General features: G+C 41.7%; 1 protein-coding gene across 1 annotated transcript in view; it reads left to right on the top strand.

Annotated features, from left to right (window-relative positions):
- PLCE1 (phospholipase C epsilon 1) overlaps positions 1-20,816 on the top strand; it is a 261,864-nt gene that overhangs the window by 132,921 nt on the left and 108,127 nt on the right. The window contains exon 3 of the mRNA XM_036265348.1: positions 2,782-3,098. Within this exon, the coding sequence (XP_036121241.1) occupies positions 2,782-3,098 (317 nt within the window). The remainder of the gene's footprint in view (positions 1-2,781; positions 3,099-20,816) is intronic.

Here is a 20,816-nt window from a genome sequence, read left to right as displayed (position 1 = left end):
CCAAACAATGGATAAAAATTGTTAGACTAAGTCATTGTACTCCTTACCTTTTAGAATCAAAGAGAAATACTAATTTGGATCCTCTAGTTTTATATACAGAAGAGAAAACAAAGTTCTGATTGGCATATACAGGGCAAGCGTAGGTTTACAGTTGTGAGTATGCAAAACAGAGTTTATTCTTGTATTATTATTTATTAATTATTGTATTTTCCATACGAACAGTTGTAAACCTACTTTTGCACTATACTGTATTTAAAACAAGTTCAGGTTTGTGTCAATGGAGAACAATGTAGCTCAGACTTTCTCTTCACAATTTGTTTGTTTAGATTGTCACTGGAAGCCTTCCTCCAAAAGGGAAGCACCTCACTTCATTAAGTAGCAAACAACACCGAGGACTTTCCCTGCGCTGCGCTTCAAAGGAGGTGGGCTACTTAGGAGAGTTGAGGGGCAAACATCAGAGCCCAGACCATTAACAGAGATGCCCTGTCAACAGAGTGATGTAAGAATGAGGAGCTCCCAGGACATACCTGGTTTCCGTTTTCCTCTCTCACATCCTTATTGATCTGTTAATTCAAATGGATTGGCCTGATTTTTCAGTCAGAAAATATGGTTACCACACTTACAGAGGGAGGAGTCAGGGAATATAGACTACCTTTAGAGAATGCCTGTAATAGAGGTGATTTGGAGCTTAAGGGAGAAAGGAAGTTTATTGGTTTGTTTTTAAGGATAAGGGAAGTGGAACATTTGTGTAGGCAAAGAAGAGTCAGTGGAAAGAAAGGAACTGAAGGTGGAGATAACCACTGAAGCAAGTTGAATAAACTTCATCACAAACCTAGATGGGCCTTGTTGAGTTATTTAGGGAAAAATAAATTTGTGTCACGTTTGAAGGCTGCCCTGAGGGCCTAGCTACAGTAGGGTAACACTATTTAGCAAGGGTCCCATCACTAAACACATGATTGTCACTGTCATCATAATAGCCTCCCAGAAGCCAAGTATAGATGATTGAGTTTACCTAGGAATGAGGATCAGGAAGGCATGTGGTGGGAAGTCCTTGTGAGGGGATCCTGGGAGTGGGTGGGTGCCATGTTAAAATGCTGATGGTGAGTCCAGACCACAACCAAACAACTGGAAGTCTGCTAGAGGCAGAGAAAGTTGAGTAGAATGTGTAGAAGGGAAATGGAGGTCAGTTCAGGGATGATGGTTTCAGAACTCAGCAGTGTAGAGATGGAGCACTTGGGAGTGATGCTTCCACAGTTTTCTGCAGTACAGATAAAGAGTCAAGGATATTGAGGTCTGAATGCTGACAAAGTCTTTTTTTTTTTTTCCATTGAATTTATTGGGGTAACATTGGTTAATAAAATTATATAGGTCTCAGGTGTACAATTCTAATACATCATCTGTATATTGTATTGTGTGCACCCCTAGAAAAGTCTCCTTCCATCACCGCTTATCCCCCACCTTACTTTCTTCTGCCTTCCCCCCAGCCCCCTTTCCCTCTGGTAATCACCATACTGTTGTCTGTGTCTCTGAGTTTTGTTTTGTTTTTGCTTAATCTCTTCACCCCTACATGAACTTTGCTGTTGTTTAGTGTCCAGTCCAGATGACTGTGCTGATGAATACAGTACCATCAGAAGACAGAATGGGTTTTATTCTGTCAAAGGATCAGTATGGGTGTTTAAGAAATCAGGAATGTAGGCAAGATTCTGGGAAAACAGAACGTGCTCCCCTCATGAAGCACCATGAGAAACATGAAGGAGGGCTGAACAGGGAGGGACTGCCAGGAAGGAAGGATGTGAACTGGATGGAGAGCAAGAACAGTTTGGCCTTCAGGGCAGCATTTCCTGAAGTGGTTCCAACCAACACCAGTCACACAGAATGGCACAGTAGGTGTTATATAAAGTATGGCTCGGGAGAAACACTGGGTCAAGCAATGTAAATGGATTTCTTTACTGGCAAATCCCTTTGGACCTTTAATGGTGTACCCATTTGCCCCATATATTTCCAGGAATAGAATTTGTGACAAGAACATGTGACATTTACCCAACTTAGCTGGCCACAAAACTGATCATACTTTGGGAAATTCTGTTCTAGGACTTAGATTTTCAGTTTGTTTAATGAACTGATGGATGACTGGTTAAATAAATGAATAATTGAATGACATAGGTAGGAAGTTAAGAGGCAGATTGGAGGAGGGCTAGTGGTCAAAATGAAGTGAATTTGTGCTAAGGGAATAATATTGAGTCTACAAATGCATTTGATACTTCTGTATAATGCCCTCACTACTTTCTCTCCCATGCCAGCTCTAGAGCAGAGCCCCCAGTTCTCTTGCATGTTTACATACATGTGCATACACATGTACATGCCTCCTCCCCCTACAGCCATCTTTCTTTTTCCATTTCAGTTGCTGTGCCCACACCCACCCTCATTTATTTTCACTCTGATGGATAGCACTGGGGGGGGGGGGTGAGGAAGCAAATGATACCTTTTACTTCTCTACTACTCTGCATAATGTCATAGTGGATCGGTTAAGGAATAGTGTACTAGATCAATTTTGCTTCTGAAAATTGGAAACTGTGCCTACCCTCAGCTCTAGGGAGTGGGGCAAGAAGAAGCAGCAGGGCAGACAGTAGGTCTCTATAACAAGAAAGATAGTATAGAACTATTCACCAAGCAGAAACTTTGGTTAAGAAACCTACAAGATTTTGAATGGCTCTCAAGTAGCTATCCGTTGTAAAGGAAACCAACCTTGGTGTGACTATGACCTGTGTGGCTTTATTTCAGAACGCCAACCAGGCACCTCTATGGCCAATTCCAGTGCCCTCCCTTCAAGTTCAGCTGGAATCAGCAAGGAACTGATTGATCTGCAGCCCCTCATCCAGTTCCCTGAGGAAGTCGCCAGCATCCTGATGGAGCAGGAACAGAATATTTACCGAAGGGTCTTGCCGGTTGACTATCTTTGCTTCTTGACCCAGAACTTGGGCACTCCGGAATGTCAGAGGTCCCTGCCCTGCCTGAAAGCATCCATCTCAGCATCAATTCTTAACTCCCAGAATGGAGAGCACAATGCCCTTGAAGATCTTGTGATGAGATTTAATGAGGTAAGCAGCCACTTTGAGATGTTCTTGTAAGAATAGTTAGTGATTTTTAAGCATATTTCTCCTTTCAGGTTTGTCTGTTCTGACATCTCATCTTGCCACTTCAATGATGGCTGCTTTATTTGCAGGCAATGAGATAGAAAACACATTGCCGTCCTCCCTCTCACTTCACTGTAACTGACCGAAGCCTAACTGATGCTTTCTCCACCCCATATCATTCCCAAGTCCATACACCTTCTCCTGTGGACAACCTATCCCCACCCTGTCTCCCTTCCCTTGCCAAAATGTTCTCCCTGTGCCCATTTTCAAATATTCTCCCCCTGGTTCCTATAGGTGCTTTTAAGACCAGATGTCTCAATTTTGAGTTTGGACAACGTGATCCCTGGCCACGGGATCTGTCCAATCTGCCCGCCTCTTCCACTATCAGACCTCCTCAGCAGACACTGAGCACCAACCCCTGGATCAGAAAAGCAGGGAAGAACGTGGGCTCGAGGGACAATGAATCACTCCACTCCTGCTTCTCTGCATCCCATCAAGATCCCCAGCCCCCAGAAAGTCCCTCCAAGGTCTCCGAGACCTTACCAGACACCAGTTCTAAAAGGGACAGCTGTGACCAGAGTCTGGGAACACGTAGGAGAGAGGCAGTCACTGTAAGAGGTCTAGTGGCTACTAGGAGGAAAAAGACCAATGACTGACATGCTGTGGCCCTGGAGCAAGGACAAGGGACAAAAAGGAGGAGAGACATGTCTCCCTGCAGGGCAAAGGATGAGATGCTTGAGACTAAAGAACACTTTTCCTCCATAGTATAACCTCACACCTAGAGTTTTCTGTTCTACAGTCTCTGTCTTTTAGACTTAATTTCTTTTGCCTTGAATATTAAAACACAAAATTTTAGTCTCTGTACTTGTTGGTTGGTGGTTGGTTAAACTCCACAAATATAGTAGTTTCCTATTGTAATCATTTAGTAAACTACCTAAATGCTAAGAGGATACTCCTGTTCTGGTCCTATATATCTCTGATTGACAGAGGATTAATCAGCTTTTGCTACTTAAACACTCTGATGATAGCAGCTCACCTGGCAGTCTCCATAGCCTGCCAATCATGACCCCGATGATGGATGTATATGGATGCAGAAAGTGTTGGAGGCTCAGCTTAAGCAATTAGTTCTGTGCCCACATATGGTCCTCAAAGGGAGATCCATTACCCATAGGAATTGCTGATTTTTATCTAGCGTGGTCATGGTAATCAGTTATGTGTACCATTTATTTGCTCCTCGCAACAACCCTGGATACTGTCATTAGCCCGACCTTACAAATGGGGAAATGGAGGCACAAGAAGATGAAGTCATTTGCCCAAGGGCATAAGTGGTAGGTGTCAATGGTGAGATTCAAACCCAGGTTGTCAGGCCCCCAGAGCCTGGGCTTGGGACCACAGTGGTATTCTGCCTCCCACCTGTATCAAGGCTTGTACTGGGGGTGGAGCCTGATAAAAATATACAGGTTCCTGGTCCCACCCCAAAATGAGTAAGACGGACTCTGGGCATCCACATGAGAGTTCGTGAACCACACTGCCCCAACATTGTTTTTTAAAATAAATCTCCTGACAGTCTCGATTTTCCTTACTGATAAAGCTGGGTGGGAAATGAAAGTTCCAGTAAACTGTGATTTCATATGGGATTTTACTGGATTTCTTGAATTATTTTAAACTTCCAGTTGTAGTGACTCTCACATAACATAGGACCTCATCCTTGTCCTTTTTTGTTGTTATTGCTGTTTTAAATTCCACCTAAACCTAAAAGTGATTTGCCCAAACTTTTAAAATCTAATTTTAAATTAATTTTGGGGAAAGAAAACTTGAATTCTTTCCATTCACCTTGGGAATCAAAGATAAATCAGTGATTTCACAAGTTCAGAGTTAGTGATCATATGAACCACAGCTGGGCTGAGGCATGCTTTGGGCTATCTCTGAAAATAGTTTAGCTAAGCAACTTCGGAACGTAAACAAGATTTCTGGGAAAACACTTAAACTACTTAAGAGAACAGTGTGTTTTCAAGTATTCTCAAGCATCTATTTTCATACAAATTATGGGCATGCAGATTAAAAATCAATCTTATATAGTCATTATAGGCAGATCCCAAATGACCCCCACTAGACAACACTGGGATAGCTAAATTCTTGTTGTTTATATACCTTTGGGTAGAAAAGCTGCATCACGTGGAAGGAGAATTTTTAAGTTCAGATTTTCACCTATTTAGAATGGGTTTGTCTCCATGGTTTTACTTTCTGTAAAGAAAAGAAGGAAAGGAGCTAGCATTTATTACTGGGTGCTCTGGACTGGATACTTTCACATTTTTTATCCCCTTGGATGCTAAGGACTGTTTTGTAAGGCGGTTGTCCTTGTCCCTGACTCACAGATAAAGAAAATGAAGCTTAAACAACAAAATAAATAATCATAGTATTGGGATATGGTTTGTAGAATAAAATAAATATTCCTAAGTTCATACTGATATGAATAATTGAATAAATATAATCAATGGGAGGTGACAGTAAGGTACAGCTCTTATAAATGAATTTCAATTAATAAGTGTAAAAGAAATGAGGGAAATAGGAAATCACCATTAGGACACCCCAGTAATAAATTATTACAGGCAAGAACCACTGATAAATTCTAAAATTTTTGCACAAAACTATGATGAGAAACAACATATTTGCATAGTTTCAAAGTATCTCTCCACACACTACTTATTAGTTACAAAAGGAAAAACATGTAGACACCAACTTAGGCAAGTGCTTTAAGTCAACATGATCAGATAAGACATATTGATGTGTATCTCCTAATATGATGCACTAAGACAGGCATGCCACCATTTCTTTGGCATTCTTGCCAAGAAAAAATAAAGCATAACTTTAGTTATTATAAAAAGCCATCAGACAACTTCAAATTGAGGAACATTTTACTACTGAAAGTGTTGAGGTGATGAAGGTGTAAGGAAAGACTGAGGAGTTGTCAAAGACTGTACAGGAGAAGAAACATGACAACTAAATGCATTGTGGGATCCTATTGGATCCTGGACTAGAAAAAAGGATATTAATGGGGATACTGGTGAATTCTAACAAGGCATGTAGTTTAATTAGTATTAATGTATCAATGTTAATTGGTAATGGTACTATGGTTATGAATGATGCTAACATTAAGAGAAACTGGGTGAATTATATACAGGAACTCAGTATTTTTGCACATTTTCTGTAAATCTAAAATTACTTGAAAGTAAAGCTAAAAAAAAAAACAGTGAAGCTTAGCGAGGTTGAGTCACTTGTTCAAGGTCACACAGTGACTGAGTGTATATCAGAATTCAGCTGTCTGTCTTCAAAGTCTATTCTCTTGTCACCCAACTGCCATGCCTCTCTATTTATTAAATTGTCACATACAAGTTTGTAGTAAAACCAGAATTGCTGATTTAGAATTTAATTAGACATGGGTCTCCTTTCCCTCACCCCTCCCTCTCTTTCTACTTTTTTCTAAATTTCCTGTGTATCTATACTTTTATACTCTTTTTTCTGTTCCTCTTTTTATTCAGTTTTCTATTACCACTCAGGCACTCATTCATTTATTCATTCACTCAAGACATTTATTGAGTACTTACTATGTAGCCTTCTCTTTTTTCAAACATATTCTTTTATATAAGAAATTAGCTGCCCTGGCCGGTTTGGCTCAGCGGTTAGAGCGTCGGCCTGCGGTACAGAGAGACCTGGGTTCGGTTCCCGCTAAGGGCATGTACCTTGGTTGCAGTTTGTCCCCGGCCCTGGTTGGTCGTGCGGGTGGCAGCCACTCGATGTGTCCCTTCACATCGATGTTTCTCTCTCTCTCTCTTCCTCTCTCTCCCTCCCGCTCTATCTGAACAAAAAATGGAAAAATGTCCTCGGGTGAGGATAAAAAAATAATAATAATAAAAAAAATTAAAAAAAGAAATTAGCAATCTGTGGTGAAAATTATTACATTATTATAAGCCCAAACTTTAGCTCTGTCAAAACTGGATATACAACATAAATGCACTTTCTTCAGGGACGGGAGATACATGTTTCTTGGAACACTAGAGAATCTGAAAGACAAGAGAGAATATTAGCTCCACTGCAGGAGTGTCGGTCACTTAGGGGAAAGGCCAATACATTCAGTTAACACACTGTCAGCACTTCTCAGAAGCAGGGCACCATGGTGGATAAGCACTGAGGAAAGTGAGTAATGGTCTGCGGCTGCCAGAAGCTACCAGTCTTAAATTGTAGTCAGGCCTGGGCACAAACCACTACCAAAAAAGGCAGAAAGTATATGCAGTGTGAGTGGCACAGATGGTGGGAGCTGAAGTGTCTGGGTGGGTAACCAGAGCTCTCTCCGCTCCGCTACGCTCTGGGGTGTGGGGCTGGGCCTTAAGGGATGGCTGGGGTAGTGGGGAACATCAGGGAAGGGAGGACATTCCAAACAAGATGACGAATTCTTGTCATGCACACGATTCATGGTCTGTGGAGTCAGCTTGCTTCAGATTGTCAGTAGAACATGACCAAGAGCTACAGGTTTCCTGAATTTTAACAACTTTCTTACACGATGACTTAACTACAATGTGGGGAAAAGGAAGTAAATCTCTGTGCCTTTCAGACAATGTTGCTTAACATTTATGCTTAGGAAAATAGGGTTAAAATGCCATTGAAAGTACAATCATGAAATAACTAAAAGTGTTTGGCTTATGTTAAAGAAGGCCAAGAGATAAGTCATTTAAAGTCCATTTAGAGTGTGGCTTGGAAGTAATATTTATCCCCATCCTCCTTCTCGTGCCTGGTGTCAAGACTGCACACCAGAGTGACTTCTGAAAAGGTCATCTTTGTATCCTTGCAAGTACACAGAAGCACGTGCAACCGGTCAGCCCTCAAGCAGTGGTAATTAAGACCTGTGCTCGGTGGGCTCAGTTCTGCTTTGCTTGGCTGGGAGGCAGGTCTTCCTGAACTCTTTTGACATGGACACCTCTCTAGAGTTATGTTCCTGGTCTAAAACCCCAAGAAGCCAGTGTTCTTTCCTTCTCCTTTCAGGTTGAGCAGCCTCACTTCCCAGCCACCCATGAAGTCTCTTGCTTTGGCAGTCTCAAGTCACATTGTCCTTCTTCCCTCTCCCATTTCTTCCTCTATTCAGCCTCTACCTCTAGCCCACATTCCTTTTGATCTTACTGTTTTTCAGCTCCTCTTAGAATAAATTGCAGAGCCACTTATCTTTTCTAGAGGAGACAAAGAGGCATTTTTTTTTACGTGATTTCACCGAAGAGATCACGTACTTTAGCACATGCAGTTGAGGAAAGATAAGAGGCATCTAGAGATGGAAGAGCATCCTTACTCCCTTTGCTCTCACATCTCTGTCTTGTGAAGCTCTATGGGGGCAATGTGGGGGAGATGGATGTATTCTGGAATCACAGTTCTGAGTCACTAGTTCTCAAACCTTAGGTTTCCTCAGAGTGGCCTCTGCTTCTGTCCAGTTGTTCACCCACTGATGACCTTTGGGTTGGAGCTTGTTGCAATCTGCCTCTACAGCTGGTCTTTGGGATCTGTCAGCAGAGTGGATTGTTCGTTCCATGACCTCTTACTGCCCACATCACTGCCACACACTCTTTTGTGGAACAGATCATTCATTTCTCTGGCTAAGGACTGGTTTTCAGGTTCAAGAGGCTATTAACAGGCTTTCACTTCTTCCTATGCCTTACAAGAGCAGTTTTTGCTTGTTAGGTGGTTCTCAGCAAGACCGTTTGTCTGGGCTTCTCTTTTAGACTAGTTGATCTTAGGGCAGGTCTTGAGCCCAAGGTAGATTCTAGTTATGAGACCCCAAAAGACTCCAGAGGGATTCCACCTGGCTCTTTGACCCTGGTGACCTTCTCCCAACTTCTTCGGTTTGGTCAACCTAAGTAGTCATCAGCCTGCTTCTCTAGCCACACTAATGTGGGCAGCCCAAAGTGACACTTAGTTGTTGCCTGTTCCTTCCATCTGGTATGTTTCACTAGATGTCAATTCAAAAGTTGAAAGGCCATCCCAGGTGGGCTTGGCTCAGCAGTTAAAGCGTCAGGCCACGGACCAGAGAGTCCCAGGTTTGGTTCCCGCTAAGGGCATGTACCTCGGTTGCAGTTTGTCCCTTGTCCCAGTTGGGGTCGTGTGGTGGCAACCATTCAATTTGTCTCTCTCACATCCATGTTTCTCCCTCTCTTTCTCTCTCTCTCCCTCCTGCTGTATCTGAAGATAAATGTAAAAATGTCCTCGGGTGAGGATTAAAAAATAAAAATGTTGAAAGGCCACTCCCTCTATAAAGAATGCCGAGGTGCAACACATAGACAATAGGGTGGTGAAGGCCTAGGGCAAGGTGGGAACAGGGTGGTGGGGGGCAGGGGGAAGAAAAAGGTCAGACATCGTAATACTTTCAACAATAAAGATTAAATAAATATTGATTAAAAAATAATAATAAAAAGAATGCCAAGGTGCAGCTTAACTCCCTGGGAAAGAATTCTGTGAATAAATAAACCATCTTCCCAGAAAAGGGCTGTTTGAGCCCTGGCCCTTTCAGCCAGAATCCCTTATATGCTTCATAAGTGATGGTCATCATTTTGGCACATTCCAGCATCCAAAAATCTGTCTGGTCATAGCTGAGGGAAGACTATTTCAACACAATGACGAAAAAGCATGATATATGATAATGCAGGGGAGGGGTAGTGTCCTCATGTCCAAATGTGTTCCTTCACTTGAAATATTTTAGAAAAAAATATTGTTTCAAATTTATACATGCAACCAAGTTAGAAAAACTTTCTTCCAAGGCTTTCCCCCTGCCTTTTATGCAGACAGCCAAGAAAATCATCTCTTCAGGCTACTACACAAACTTTCATTCTCATACCTGAATGCTGGCGGGATAAATTGTTAATAAATCCCCTCAGGGTAAGGGAACTTGCAATCCCTTTGGAAAACCAGATTTCTCCTTGAGAAAGCACGTCTCCCCAGGGGCACACCTCGGAGAGCAGACAGCGCATTCATTCCCCAGAGCAATTCACTGCACATTCTGGCTTCACAGAGATCTTAGCCAGAAATTTCTGGACTAACAAATACTGGAGGCAGTTAAAACACCGAGACTGAGCTGTGCAGGGCAGTGTGCTAAGAACAAGGGTATCCGTCGGGGGCTCCTGTGCCTGGAGCCAACTGACAGCACTCTATGTTCAGAAAAAAGGAAGGAAAGAAAGGGAAAGAGAAAGCGAGCAAGCAAGGCACCACCTTTATTGAAATTTACCTTGACAGTTCTCAATTATCTGCAGATAATTTCGTATTTTTAAAAAATTATTTGGTCTTCATGCTGCAGTGGAAGACTTGACTTTGAAATCCTACATACTCAAACTATTTTGTTACTATGACAGGCTATTTTTATTCTCTTAGCTTTCTTGAGACTCATCTCATGTGTCTAGGATTTAACCAACCCAGAAAGAACACTGCCAAAGCCATTGATCCATTGGAGGCCTGTTTTATCCCATTTAAAGCAGGAATCGAGGTAGCCCTTCAATCCTCTGACTGATACAAATAAGAATAAATCCAATGGAGCCCTGGCCGGTTTGGCTCAGCGGTTGGAGCGTCGGCCTGCGGTACAGAGAGACCCGGGTTCGGTTCCCGCTAAGAGCACGTACCTCGGTTGCAGTTTGTCCCCGGCCCTGGTTGGTCGTGTGGGTGGCAGCCACTCGATGTGTCCCTTCACATCGATGTTTCTCTCTCTCTCTCTTCCTCTCTCTCCCTCCCGCTCTATCTGAACAAAAAATGGAAAAATGTCCTCGGGTGAGGATAAAAAAAAAAAGAATAAATCCAATGGAAATTGGCAAATACACAAGAATTTTTACATAGATGAGAAGTATTATTATTATTACTAATATAATAGTAAACGTGACTCAGAGAAGCAATCCAGGAGCTCCTCAAGGTCATTCTTTGCCATCAGACATGTCATAAATGACAATGAACACTGTGGGAAAGACCAGATATGCCTTAGTCAGAGACTGGAATTTTTTATTTAACAATGAGGCTTACATTCTGATGTTTAAAGGTATCTTAAATATGGCCCAAATAGAAATATTAACTTCTCCCTTCACCATTTACATACCACCCAATGTCTTCTTCACTTACCCTACACCATTTTTCCTATGTCAGCATCTACCCACATGCTCAGGCTAACTAACAACCTCGAAGTAACCTTGATGTACTCTCTTTTCCTAAACCCCAATATCCAAACCATCAGCAAGTCCCATTTGCTTTACTTACAAAATACATTCTGAATAGGACTGCTCCTTAGCATTTCACCTGCTACCCCTTAGAGACAGCCACCATTGCACTCACCTCCAGTACTGCTTCCATGCTTGCATACGCTATAATTCATTCTCCACCCAGCAGCCAGAGTGATTGTTTCTAAACAGAAAGCAATCAGGTCACTACCCATGCTGAAAATCCCCAAATGGCCTCTTTGCATTTGGAGTAAAATCCAAAACACCAACACCGTGCAGGATTTAGCTCCTGTCCATTTCTCCAACCTACCGTGACACCACCCACACCTCTCTCATTTCATTCTAGCCACACTGACCTTCATTCTGTTCCTGAACATGCTGAGCTAGCTTTCTCTATAAGGCCTTTGCACTTGCTGTTCCCTCTGCCTAAGACCCGCTTCCCCCATTATTCCATAGCCACTGTCTTCTCTTGGTCATGCTTCAGGTCAAAAGTCGGGGTAGCCATTGACTCATTTACCTTTTACATTCACCTATGTACTTGTTTGCTTTTTTTTCCTTAGAAATTCATTTAATGTGTTTGTTGCTATATGCCTGGTTCTTTGCAAAGTGCCGGCTATAAAGTAGATGCTTAGTAAATAAGTAGTTAATGAATGGATAATGCTAGTTGGTGTTAACAACTGTTTACTAAAATAGATACTGATAGAAATATAAAGAAAAGCAAGACATGGCCCTTTGTTCTAGAAATTTACAATCTAGTTCAAGACACATGAAACATAAAATATTGAATAAATAAGTACACACACACACACACACACAAAGGCAGTGCAAAGCACTAACTGTCATGTGAGAGATTGTTGTTAGAGCAGTGCCGTGGGTTAGTGGACAGAATCTGATTCTGTGGCTAAGTCTGGATATGAGTCCAATTTCTGCCACCGACTCACCATAGGACTCTGGGCAAGTAAGTGGTATACATTGATTTCAGTTTCATATTTCTCACCTTAAAGTGGGATAATTTTATCAGTTTCACATAGTTATTAGGACATTTAAGCAAGATGATATAAAATCACCCAGCACAGGATAGGTACTCAATAAATGGTAACTAGTGTGATCCATGCCAAATGAGAGACAAGGGCTGTACGTGCCTGAGAATGGAAGAGAGAGACCACAAAGGTACATCGCCCTTGAGGAGGACAGAAGGCTTCTGAGCCTTGGAAGTTGGAAAGGGTTTTGACAGACACAATTATGAACTTTATCAATGATGAGGTTTCAAATATTATGTCATGAAATCCTGCGTGTAACATGCTATTGAGTTGGCTCCAAGTCCTGGCGATCCTATGACAGAGTGATATCCACAATGTCCTGTCCTCAACAGGCCTGCTCAGCTCCTGTAGACTGATGCCTATGTCTTCTTTTTTAGTGTCAATCCATCTCATACCTGGTCTTCCTTTTTACTGCTACCTTCTGTTTTTCCCTCACTCTTGTCTTTTCCAAAGAACCATGCCTTCCTATGATGTGCCCAACATAGAACAGCTTTAGTTTTGTCATTATGCCTCCAGAGGTTTCAGAACCTGCTTTCCATCTTTCTGGCGGTTTAGGGTATTTGTGTAGAGCTCATACTCCTATCATCCACCAAATGTAGGGATCTCTCCCTTGCACATTCTTAACCAGCTTTTATTAAATACTTTCAAAGATAAAGTTCACTCCTTTGCAATAAGCCTATTGTGTTGATGGAGCTCCCAGGGAAATAACAGAAATTGTGTGTTCCTTTGGTTTGGCTATCTGGAGGCTAGATATTCCCCATATCATCAAAACTTACATTATTTTTCAATATCCTTCTTAAGAACGACACTGCCTAATCATTCTGAGACTCTTCCTTCTTACAACTGGGTAATTCTCCTGCTCTTAATGCCTGTTCATTTTATTGTTTTATTTTTATCAGCAGTTTCTAATTATTAGCCCAGTTAAAGGTCAACCCCTGGACAAATGGCTGTCAGGCTCATCTTTTCTCTGTATAGGTTACTTTGTTGTATTCTCACAATGTAGATGTAAAATTTTATATCTAAGTCTACTAAATTTTATCTTTCTGGACATTCAAGCCTGTCAAAATAATTTTGAATCTTAATTCAGTCATGAATTGAATTAGCTAACATTCCTGATTTTTTAAATATATTTAGGTTTGGTAAGTGTGTCTCATATATATTTATTCAAGTTGTTGGAAAAAATATATAAAATCAAATAGGAATTAATGGAACACCTATGGCTCATACTTGTTAGGGTGGCTTTGAACCATCAATCCCCTCTTTCCTAAGTGGTTTTAAGCTAAATATGATTTTCCTTAACTCTAGAATCATTCAACAGGTCTGTCTCATATGTCTCTAGGTATTGCTATACTCTGTGAAATAACTTCCTAAACCACGACACATTCTTTTTTTTTTTTTTTTTTTTTTTTTTTATTATTAGCCCTGGCCAGTTTGGCTCAGCAGTTAGAGCATAGGCCCACGGACCAGAGAGTCCTAGGCTCAGTTCCCGCTAAGGGCATGTACCTTGGTTGCATTTTGTCCCAGCCCTGGTTGGGTTGGTGCAGGTGGCAACCACTTGATGTGTCTCTCTCATGTCAATGTTTTTCTCTCTCTCTTCTTCCCTCTCTCCCTCCTGCACTATCTGAAGATAAATGCAAAAATGTCCTCGGGTGTGGATAAAATAAATAAATTTTTTTATTAATTTATTTTTGTTACAGATGTTTCTCCTTTTTCCCCATTGACACTCTCCTCCTGATCTCCCCCCACCCCACCCTGTCTCCAGCATTGTTGTCTATGTCCATGGGTTTCACATACATGCATATAAGTTCTGTGGTTTATTTCTTCTTCCCCCCCGACCCCTACTTCTGAGGTTTGTCAGTCTGTACCCTACTTCTATGTCTCTGGGTCTGTTTTGTTCATCAGCTTGTTCTGTTCATTAAGTGAGATCATGTGATATTTCCAAGACACATTTCTTGATGTGCAAGTCAAATTATCCTCTCAAAAGAAAAAAAATTGGTTAATTTGACAGTTAGCTGCTTGAGGATGTCTAAGTGTTCTTCCATTTATTTAAAGATGATGGTGATAATGATGACGACGATGGAAAAGTGGATAATGTAGACATTGTTAATTCTGAGCCTTGTGCAGGGGCCTATGCCAAACACTTTATATACCTAATTACATTTCGCTTTCACAAAACCCTGAAAGATGGGAATTGTTGCTTTATTTTGCAAATAAAACTGACATTCAGAAAGGCAACAGAATTTGCCCAATATCACACAGCTAGAAAGTGGCTAAACCAAGATGAAATTCCGGCTTTTTTGACCCCCTCCCCAAGCCCAAACTCTTTGTTATGTTGCCATACATATATTACAGTGCATCTAGTTGCACAATAAACAGTTATACCATTGGGGGGTACCATGAATAAAGAAATGGGAGCGTATAATGCAGCATCTCCCACAGTGAGTCGTGTGGGAGTTCAGTGTGCATTCTATGGTAAAACGGTGCCTCATGGTCTGGGCAAACAACGATAACTATGGTTTGTTTTCATTTCAGGACTTCTCCGGTCATTTATTATGCTAATATACAATCAGACTCTCTCAGAATGCAGCATTTCGCAAACATACTTGTGTGCCTGTAGGCCTGGCACCTATTACAGAACATGCTTTGGGAAACTGCCATGTAGGGGAGGTAGGTGGGTCTCTCATCTAGGGGAGAAGATGATTCCGGGGACCTTAATGCCTCAGGTTCCTGAAGCAGCATGGCCACAAATCCTCAAGAGCTGGAGGAGGAGCAGGGAAGGAAGTAGGATTTAGCTGTAGGTCAGAGCAGGACAAAATCTGGAAAACACGAGGTCTAGGTATCTTCAGTCCTGCCATATGGATTCACAAGGTGAGACCTTAATCTCATGATTCGTATTTCATAAGCCTCACACAAACACAAATTTGATTCCTTTATCATTACATCTCACACTTTAAAAATTATACAGACACTGAAATTGTGTATAAATCATTAGGGTGGAAAGCATACAGGACAGGCCCAGGACAAAAAAAATGCAACCAAGAAGCTTGTTGGCATTTTCATCCAGCATGTTACGTCTTCTAGTCTCTATTCCCCTCTCCCCTTCCTAGGAAACCACAGCTACCTGATGCCCTCCGTACCCCCTCAACTACCCCAAATCATGTTCAAGTTATTGTTATGAGTCATTTTTGTAGTTTGTAAAATATTCTCCTCAATGAAAAGTAATATCATCATGTATTTGTGGCTGTTCTTTATCTGGATCAATCAAATATGTAAGTGCAACACATACTTCCTAGAAGTAGAGAAAATAAAAATCTGTATTTATAATTCTTCAATCTAATACTTTGTAAGAAGCTCTCTATTTATATATAAAATATGATTTCTTAATCTTTAGGTGAAGAAAGCAACAGCCGATCTTGGGAGAAATTTTTAAGATGTACTTAAATTAAAACTCTTAATCAAATAATGTGTCCTGGCCAGGTGGCTCAGCTGGTTGGAACCTAGTCCTGATACACCAGATCAGGGTTGTGGGTTCAATCCCCAGTCAGGGCACATACAGGAGTCAACCAATGAATATATGAATGGGTGGAACAACAAATCGATGTTTCTCTCTAACATAAAATTTTTAAAAGTAACCAAAAAAACACATAAATAATGTGCACATTTATACTATGCCTTTACATTTATGCAAAACTCTTCACATGCGTTATCCTTATAGGGCCACTCTGATTTGGGTTCTGGGCTCCTTTCTGTCCTCTTGATTGCAGGTCCAGGACTCCTTTCCCTTCATCACCTGTGCCTTTCGCTCCAGCTGCATGCCTAGCATTTAGATAGACATTCCTAGAGCAACTTTTCCTAAAAATTCTACTGCAGAACTCTAGTTTCTCAACCTACTCTCGAGGAGAAAGGCAGGGGGCTGGTGATTTATGGTTCAGTACCTTTCTGAAACACCTCTGCAGCTCTTTTCCCCTTGCGTATTGATATTTCCAATGCACATTAGCATATTGAAGCCTCGATATGTCCAGCGATAAGGACATTTACAATCCACCAGCTTTTCTCAATTCTCTTTAACCTGCAACTTTCTTTTCCTGCTCTTTCTCTAGTTTGCAGAACACACAGCTCTTGAAATTACCAAAGATGAAAAATACTAAGGGACAAAAAGTATATATGCGATACCTAAATTACATGACAGCTAACGTATGTTCTAGCCTTTCTCCTCTCCTCCCTCCTGGAATGAAGGCTTTCGGTCAGTTAGAGCTGGACAGTTTCAAGATGAGTCAAATGAATGAATGGATGGCAAGGAGGACCTTTCACGTGAAAGAACCAGATTGATCAGACATATTCTGGGCTGCATCATGCATAATGCATACAGGAAGACCTATCAGGAGAGAGTTGCAGTAAACAATAGGAGATGATGAGGGACATGGTGTAAGATGCTGGTGAGAATAAAAGGGGAAAATGGCCCCCAGTTGTTTAGAAAAAGAATTTTAGTAGTAGTGTAGTGACTGATTGAATAGGAAGGGTAAACAATAAAGAAAGTTAAAGACTGATTTCAGGCTTTCCAGGCAGGGCATTTGGGATATATAGGGCACCTGGGGCAACGTCTGGGCAATTACAAAGACCACCCAGTGTGGTGAGTCAAGGACACGTGCTTTGATTCATACAAGAGCATGTGATTTGACTCAGGGTTCAAATCCTGACCCTGTTACATATTAGTACATTAGATTTGACCAAATCACTTTACTTCTCTGAGCTTATTTCCCCAACTATCAAAGGAGGCTAAGAGTAGTTTCCTTGTGTGTTGTAAAGGTTAAGTAAGACAATGAATCTTTAGCTCAGGATAGTGCCTAGCACAGTGTAGGTACTCAACAAGCACTGATGGTTATTTTTATTATTTCTACTGTTACTATCATCCTTTCATCAGGAGATATTCAATTTGGGACATGCAAGTTTTAGAGTGAGAACAAAGTAAGATATTTCTTTAAATGGGTGCCTTCTAGGCAGTGGGCTGTAGGAGCCTGGAACTCATGTACTAGGGATTGAAGCTGCAGATACAACTTGGAAACAATCTCTATAGAAAGGATGGCTGAGCCATGAGAATTAATCTGTTTCCTAAGACATCAAATGTGAGAGTCTCCAAGGATCAAGCTTTGGTGACTCCCACTATCAGGGCAGATAAAAGGATACAGTGAGAAGGAGAATGTGGGCATCACAAGAGAATCAGGCAGTGTGGGTGATGAAAGCCAGGGGAAGAATTTCGAAGATGAGTACACATTACCCTGAACCAGAGAAGTATGTGGTAGAGGGTCTAGAATGCCGAACAGATGGCTGAATGACATAGCGTTATTCTCCTGTTCCCTAAACTGGGCTCACCTGAAAGATTGTCTCCTGAGGCCAAACTTGCAAAAGGATTTCTACAGACTGGAGCAGAAAGAACACTAAAAGCCCATGTTGTACAAGCTATAGTTAAAGAAACTTGGACTATTTTGCCACGGTGGTCAGGATATGTATACTTCAGTATTTAAAGTGTTACCATGGAGATCAAGTTGAGTTATTCTTTGTGCCTTTAGCAGGCAAAACTAGGTCCAGTCATTTCATCTTGGCCTTAAAACAGGATGCTCCTGAGATTCTTAAACCTGGGGAAATTTCACACAGAGCCTGGCTGGCTGGCAGAGCTGGGAAGAAACTACTGATGGGTTGGGAGGTTGACCTAGACAATCTATGACCTGTGGGGCCAAATCTATCCCACCACCTGTTTTAGCTTCTGAGCTAAGGATGATTTTTACATTTATTAATGGTTTTTAAGTTTCAGAAGAGTAGTTTTTTGTAATAGATGAAAATGATATCAAATTTCTTTTTTTTTTTTTAATCCTCACCCAAGGACATTTTTGCACTCATCTTTCAGATAGAGTGGGAGGGAGAGAGGGAGGAAGAGAGAGAGAGAGAAACATAGATTGGTTGCCACCCGCACAACCCCAGCTGGGGCTGGGGACAAACTGCAACTGAGGTACATGCCCTTAGGGGGAATCAAACCCGGTACTCTCTGGTCCATGGACCGATGCTCTAACCGCTGAGCCAAACTGGCCAGGGCTAAAATTCAAATTTCAATGTCCATAAATACATTTCTATTGGAACACAGACTGGCATTCGTTGCGTATTGTCTATGGCTGCTTTCACGCTACAGAGGCCAGGCTGAGTAGTTACAACAAAGTAGTTCACAAAGCCTGAAATATTATCATCTGGCCATTTACAGGAAATGTTTGCCAAAAAGTTTGAGATCATCTAGTGGCCCTTTTTCAACTGGGAGATTCTGTGAGGGAGAAAAGTGTTTGCCTTAGGTTCGGATGGGAGGTTTTGGGTCACTTGGAGACCACCACTGCAATAGCCTGTGGGGATGGAAAACCAGGGTGCAGTGGTGAGAAGGTGTAGATAATGGATTGGGAATACTTGTTTGAGAAGTCTGACGAAAAATGAAGGTGAAAACTTGGATGATGGCTCTTCAGACCAGCACGGCACAGGGAAGGTGTCTGGGGTAGATAGGAAGACATGTATATATGTTTGTGTCAGAAGAGTGACATAAAAACTTTTCCTGTGCTTGATCAACCCAATGGTATTCTTTGTATCTGCTTTATTTTATGGCACAGTTAAATATATCGGTTGTCATATCTCTCAGCAAGAGGGGATTTTCTAAATGTTCTTGTTTATAAATGTGCAGAAAATTTTTGCACAGAGAGTCATGCTTTTGTTGGCCAAAGAAAGTGAACACTTGCTGATTTTCTGGCAATCCTAACAAAAATACTGAAGTGTATTTATACTCTGGGGGCCAAAATGAATTTCACAGTGACAGTGCTCAGATACATAATCAGCCCAGCTTTCTTCTTGCACCTCCACAGGGTTTAACAACTTTGTCAAATCCCTTCCTCTGAAATCCACTTCTGCAAGTGAGTTGAAATTAATTCTCTCTACTGCCTGTAAACACAAGGCGGGCTTCCCTGCAAGGCTCTCAAAAGCTTGGTCCCCAACCAATGGATGAAATAAGCAGGCTAAATCCACAGAAAGTGTGATATGAAACTGTCTTTTTTAAAAAGCAAAAATTTTATTGCCTCTTACAGTGTGCTTCCCTTATTACCATCTCATAATCATCTCAAAAATGTTTACTTCACACTGTTTGAAGCATAATGGTATTCCAATAGAAAGCCAAACACAGGAATTTACTCTTCTTATTCCAAACAAGGCAAGATACTTATTATGTATTTCAATATAAATAACTGTATCTGTGCCAATGAGGGAGCCAGATATTCTACTAATAAAAATACACACAGAGCCCTGGCCGGTTTGGCTCAGCAGTTGGAGCATTGGCCTGCGGACCAATGAGTCTTGGGTTCGATTCCACCCAAGGGCATGCACCTGGGTTGCAGTTTGTCCCTGGCCCTGGTCGGGTCATGTGGGAGGCAACCAGTCAATGTGGCTCTATTACATCAGTGTTTCTCTGTTTCTTTCTCTCTCTCTCCCTTCCTCCCACTCTATTGATGATAAATAGAAATGTATCCTCTAGTGAGGAATAAAAAAAAAAATCTACACAGAACAAATATCTTACTATGGCTAATAGTTTTGCCCAACTTTTCCAGGGGAATTATATGACAACTTTTTTGTTTTGTTTTGTTTTCATCCTCACCTGAGGATATTTTTCCATATTTTGTACAGATAGAGTGGGAGGGAGAGAGAGGAAGGGAGAGAGAGAGAGAAACATCGACGTGAAGGGACACATCGAGTGGCTGCCACCCGCACGACCAACCAGGGCCGGGGACAAACTGCAACTGAAGTACGTGCCCTTAGCGGGAACCGAACCCGGGTCTCTCCGGACCGCAGGCCGATGCTCTAACCGCTGAGCCAAACCGGCCAGGGCTATATGACAACTTTTAACAAGTGCTACATTTCACCATTTGGTTTTCACATTCATTCTGTGTTCCTGTGGCAATACCAAGAGATAGTTAGCTGTCAGCTCTGAATTCTTCTCTGAATAGGAGCTCCTATTGCCAACCAAATAGTCTTCAGGCATTTAGCCACACTCAAGGGGCTCTAAAATGTACCTGTCCAGTTTTCTCCATCATGACTCCTTTGATGTCCCTTTCACATCTGTCAGCCTGGACAACTCAGTGTTGCACTGTGTGGGAAACAGCAGAAACACTGCACAATCCCAGGGGACACCGTTCACGTGGTGCACAAAGTGGTAGCTCTGGGTGAGAGCTCCAGCTCTGAGGTTTGAATTCAGATCCCAGCTCTACCACTTACTGTTTGTGGGACCCTGTGCAAGTACCTTCACCATTCTATACCTTGATCTCCTCATCCGTAAAATGGTGCTACTGACACCAACCCAACCAATAGGGTTGTTGCAAGAATTAAAAGAGATGTTTTAG

The sequence above is a fragment of the Molossus molossus genome, unplaced genomic scaffold (assembly GCF_014108415.1).
Source record: "Molossus molossus isolate mMolMol1 unplaced genomic scaffold, mMolMol1.p scaffold_m16_p_17, whole genome shotgun sequence".
Taxonomy (NCBI): domain Eukaryota; kingdom Metazoa; phylum Chordata; class Mammalia; order Chiroptera; family Molossidae; genus Molossus; species Molossus molossus.
The sequence above is the reverse complement of the archived record's forward strand: the minus strand, read 5'-3'. Positions and strand labels throughout refer to the sequence as shown.